At 58.2% G+C, this 4,599-nt stretch overlaps 1 protein-coding gene across 1 annotated transcript in view; it reads left to right on the top strand.

Annotated features, from left to right (window-relative positions):
• GALNT9 (polypeptide N-acetylgalactosaminyltransferase 9) overlaps nucleotides 1–4,599 on the top strand; it is a 129,790-nt gene that overhangs the window by 60,108 nt on the left and 65,083 nt on the right. Inside the window, exon 3 of the mRNA XM_026449527.2 lies at nucleotides 3,401–3,567. Within this exon, the coding sequence (XP_026305312.1) occupies nucleotides 3,401–3,567 (167 nt within the window). The remainder of the gene's footprint in view (nucleotides 1–3,400; nucleotides 3,568–4,599) is intronic.

Below are 4,599 nucleotides of genomic sequence, written 5' to 3'. Positions count from 1 at the left end.
TGCCTGTTCATGAAATGCGGTGAGCTCACGTGTGTAAAGGCAGACAGCCCTGCAGTTGGCTGTACGTGCGCATCCATGAAATACGGTGAGGTCAGGTGTGTAAAGGCAGATAGGCCTGCAGTTGACTCTGCGTGCCTGTTCTTGAAATACGGTGAGGTCAGGTGTGTAAAGGCAGACAGGCCTGAGGTTGGCTGTGCGTGTGTGTTCATGAAATACAGTGAAGTCAGGTGTGTAAAGGCAGGCCTGCGGTTGGTTGTGCATGTGTGTTCATGAAATACGGTGAGGTCAGGTGTGTAAAGGCAGACAGGCCTGCGGTTGGTGCACATGCCCAGTACCTAAGTGCTCCAACACACACTGCCTGTATCATTACATATGGAATCATCACTGGGGGTGTATCTCTTACTATTAAAATGAGGGAAAGGTCCTTGTAAGCTGAACTTGGAGCCTAACTGTACATACAGCTTCCTGGAGATGCCCCTGGTCCCTCCAAGGCAGGAATGTGTGGCTAAGAGCTTCGTGGGCTTTGGGTGCTGACTGGCTGGAGATTGGGGAAGCTGCATCAGGAATAAGGTACCTTCATTCTCTTTCCTGGGCCTCTATTGGGCAGGGGGGCTTCACACAGGGAACAAGGACGTCAGTGTGGCCTCCCCACCCTACCGATCCCACCTCAAGGTCATCTCAGGATCCCTAGCTTAATTACATCTGCAAAGATCCTACTTGCAATCAGTCACATGAGGACAGGCCCTTCTGAGATTAAACCCAGGCCAGAGGATGTGTTTCCGAGATCGGAGACAGAGGCCCACGTCCTGCTGACACCATGTCCTGGGTCGCGGGAGGAGGACACCGTTCAGCCCACCACGGAAGAAAAGCCTTCCTCAGGGAGGACCGGCCCAGCCGTCGTTTGCTCCCCATGGCCTCTCCTTCATCCCCAGCAGGACAAGGCTGGGGGCTGAACTTCAGAGTGAGCGACTTGCCTTCCTCACTGATGGGCATTTTGGACTCGTTGGAAAATCTTTGAGCTCCTTTATCTTTTTCTTGGGGCTGGGTTGAGCCTTGCAGAAAAGTGAGATTTGGAAAAGCCATCCTGGTCTTCATTGTCTTCCATTTGCCAGGCAGTGGGTGACGGGGGTTAAATAAAAACACTTCAACTCCACGCGTGTGGAAATGACCTGGCAGGATCTCCCTCGTACGACCTGCGAGGCGGACGCGGTTGGGATCCTCATTGTGCCGGAGAACTGAGGCTCCCAACGGCTGTCGGTCTCACCTGTGGGCGCCTGGGCTCGAACCTGGATCAGACGCTGGCGCTGCTCCCTGTCAGGAACATCTGCTGACGGCTGGTCCACCATCCACAGGCCCCACTTCTAGGAGCCCCACCTGCCAGGCGCTGAGCCCAGCATGATGCAATGGAGCATAAGCCAATCAGAGCGCCCTATTTCCTCTGGCCACAGCGATTGGTTCAGGGAAGGGCACGTCAGCCAGTCAGAGCCCAGGAGACACAGGGATGCTTTTCCTGCGTGTCCTGGGAAGACAGGCGGGTTTGCTGCCCTGGACTCAAACCCCTGGAAGGTCCGGACCTGCAGGGACACAGCCTCCGGCCACGCGGACAGGCCTTCCTGAGATTAAGCTCAAGCCGGAAGGCTGGAGCCAAGAGAGGCAGACAGAGGCCCGTGTCCCACTGACGAGCTTTGACCCCCCGGTCAAGCTGGGCCCGAAACCAAACACACCTGGACTTTTCCTACGGATGAGCCACCAACCCCCTTTCTGCTTAGGCCAGCCCAGCTCGGCTTCTCCATGTTCCTGCTGAGCGGATAGCAGAGGGTGCATCTGGAAGGTTGTGTTGCCCTCATTGCTCCTGGGCACCTCACACGCTCCCCAGCAAGGCCAGCGTCCTGAGGGCCTCTGCGTCCATCTCTCAAACCTGTGGCCATGAGCTTGCAGGGAAGCCTTCCCTTCCATGCAGGCAGCTTGTTTATAAAGCGAGTGGCCGCTGAGATCCATCAATAAAAGGCCGTCGATATCCTGGGGCAAGGAGTGGGTACTGGGCACGGATTCTAAATAAAATGAGAGGTCATTGAGAATGAGTGCCGTAGGTGACAGGGATTCTCTGCCCCCACCCGCCCTTGCTCTAAAGTCTGAAAAGGCTGGAGGCCCCCGGGAATGCTCACGCCATAAATCACTTGTCCTTGCTGCTTGCAAGTTCTTCAGCACAGGTGCATGTGGCCCCGACACCTCCTGACTTAGTGATGGAGGGAGAAAGAAGGAGTGGAGTCCACCCCTGTCCTGGAGGCCAGCAGCTTCCTCCACTGCTCCGAGGAGGTACGGGGGGTGGGCATGAATACTTCACGGGCCCAGCCGGTGCCTGTGGGGCCCCTTGAGTCTTCATTTGTCCCCTCGTTACACAGATGTTTATAAAGTACCTGCTGTGTGCCGGGCACAGCCTGGGTTCTTGGTATAGAGCTGTCAACGGGACAGAAAAGGAGCTTGCTGTCAGGGGGCTCACGTTCTGGTCATGGGGGGAGATAGACCTGCAGGAACAAACAGATACAGGGCGTGCGCTTGAGGACAGTGAGAGGGCCGCCCCGTGAGACAGGTACAGGGCATGCGCTTGAGGACGGTGAGGGGGCCGCCCCGTGGGACAGGGCTGGTCCCAGGCTTTCTGAGCAGCCCTGCCCCTCTCCCCCTGGGCTCTGGGAGTGCCTCTGCCCCCACAACCCCAAAACATCTCCTCTCCAACCTGCAGCCACTCCTGCAGTCCGTCCTAAGATCTATTTCCTTTCTCAGGATTTTTTGTTTTACACATTTTGCAAGTTCATGAAAATTGTGCGATCCAAGCTTTTTCCTCTACAGACTAATGGAGTGAAGTCTTCTTGTCAGAAAGCATTTTTCTGAGTGATGAAATCTCCCTCGCTGAGCACCACAGTCCAGATAAATGTGACGGTGACGCACAGCCCTCATCCCTTTGAAATTCTCACCAGAGGCTCAGAACCAGCTAGAAGCCAGGGCGGGAAGTGGCTGCCCATGCGGGTGGCTGGCTCCTTGGCTGTGCCTGGCTCCTCAGCTGTGCCCAGCAGCGCCATCCCCAACGTGCTCCTGAAGCTGACAGCTGGGGTTGGAATCCCAGAACCTGCACTCATGGCCCACGGGGGAGGCTCCTGTCTGTAGAACGGGGACATTCATCTCTTGAGGTTGCTGTGAGGACAGGGTGGGCACAGGGGCTGTGTGTGTGCTGAGTGCCGTGTTACTGTTACTAGTTTCTTTCTAGAACAGCTCTGACCCCTGTACACCCTTGACGTCTGGTTGTAGGGTCAAAGCCTTGTCCAGTAGCCCTCGAAGGGTGCACCTGGCTCCCAGGGTCCCGTGTGCCCCACCCTGACCACACCTCAAACCGTGTCTCCTGCAGGTGCAGACAGATGAGCTACGCCCAGGACCTGCCCCAGGTCTCCGTGGTCTTCATCTTCGTCAACGAGGCGCTGTCGGTCATCCTGCGCTCCGTGCACAGCGTGGTCAACCACACACCCTCCCAGCTCCTCAAGGAGGTCATCCTGGTGGACGACAACAGTGACAACGGTGAGTGGGCGCGGCCTCGGCATGGTGCTCACGGGGCGGCTGCCTGTGGCTGGGTTGAGCTGGGGTTGGGTGGAGCCTTCCGGGACGGAGCAACAGAGGACCGCACCCCGTCTGTCCACGGGGCTCTAAAGCTACGGGGGTCCCTCCTGCCTTCCAGCCTCTGTCATGACTCGTACGTGCTGTCCCCAGTGTGTGGCTGCCCGTGCCTCTCTCTGCCTCCGTCACACAGCCTCTCCCCTGTGTCTGCATCCTCTCCTCTTCTCATGAGGACCCACACTAGACTCAGAGCTCACCTCAAATCCAGGAGGATCTCATCTCAAGATCCTCAACCGGATACACCTACAAAGTCCCTGCTTCCAGACAAGCTCCCCTCTCAGGCTCCGGGTGGAGATGAAGCTGGGGCCAGCCACCCCGCCCTCCACAGAGGCCAGCAGAGCTGAGCTCTCCCGGGTGCCACCTCCCGCCTCTCATGCCCACAGAGGCACCAGAGCTTGGCTGGACGGAGCTGGCGGCTGGAGCCCAAGCCTCGTGGTTCCTCAGCGCCACCCTCCTCAGCCTCAGGTGCCCTGAGGCCAGCACTGCTCACACCCTCTGGCACACAGGCTTGAAACGCCAAACAAGGATCTGGCACTGCCCCAGACCTGTCCCCCATCTGCCCTTCCCAGGCGCAGAGCAAAGAGCTCACAGCCACGACACTCCCTCCGGAAATGGAGGGAAACATGGGCAGGCCCTTCCCGACCCCTTGTGGAGGCAGAAGGCTGTACCATGGGGCTGTGGGGCAAGCTCTGGCCTGCAGCAGGGCCCCAGCCCGGCAGCACCGTCTACACTGGGGTCTGTGTGCGGAGGACTGAATGGTGTGGCCGCCCTCCTGAGCCCTATCTCTCTGCAGAGGGTGGTGTGTGGGGAGGACCATCCTGTCCAACTTGGCTACCTGTGTCTTGCCCTTGGCCACAGGGAGCTCCATCAGGACACCCTGCCTCCAGCATGGAGAGGCCACGTTTGTGTGTCCACCCATCCATCTGCGGACTTGGC

This window comes from Piliocolobus tephrosceles, chromosome 10 (assembly GCF_002776525.5).
Source record: "Piliocolobus tephrosceles isolate RC106 chromosome 10, ASM277652v3, whole genome shotgun sequence".
NCBI lineage: Eukaryota > Metazoa > Chordata > Mammalia > Primates > Cercopithecidae > Piliocolobus > Piliocolobus tephrosceles.
Note: the sequence above shows the minus strand (reverse complement) of the source record. Positions and strands in the feature narration are given on the sequence as shown.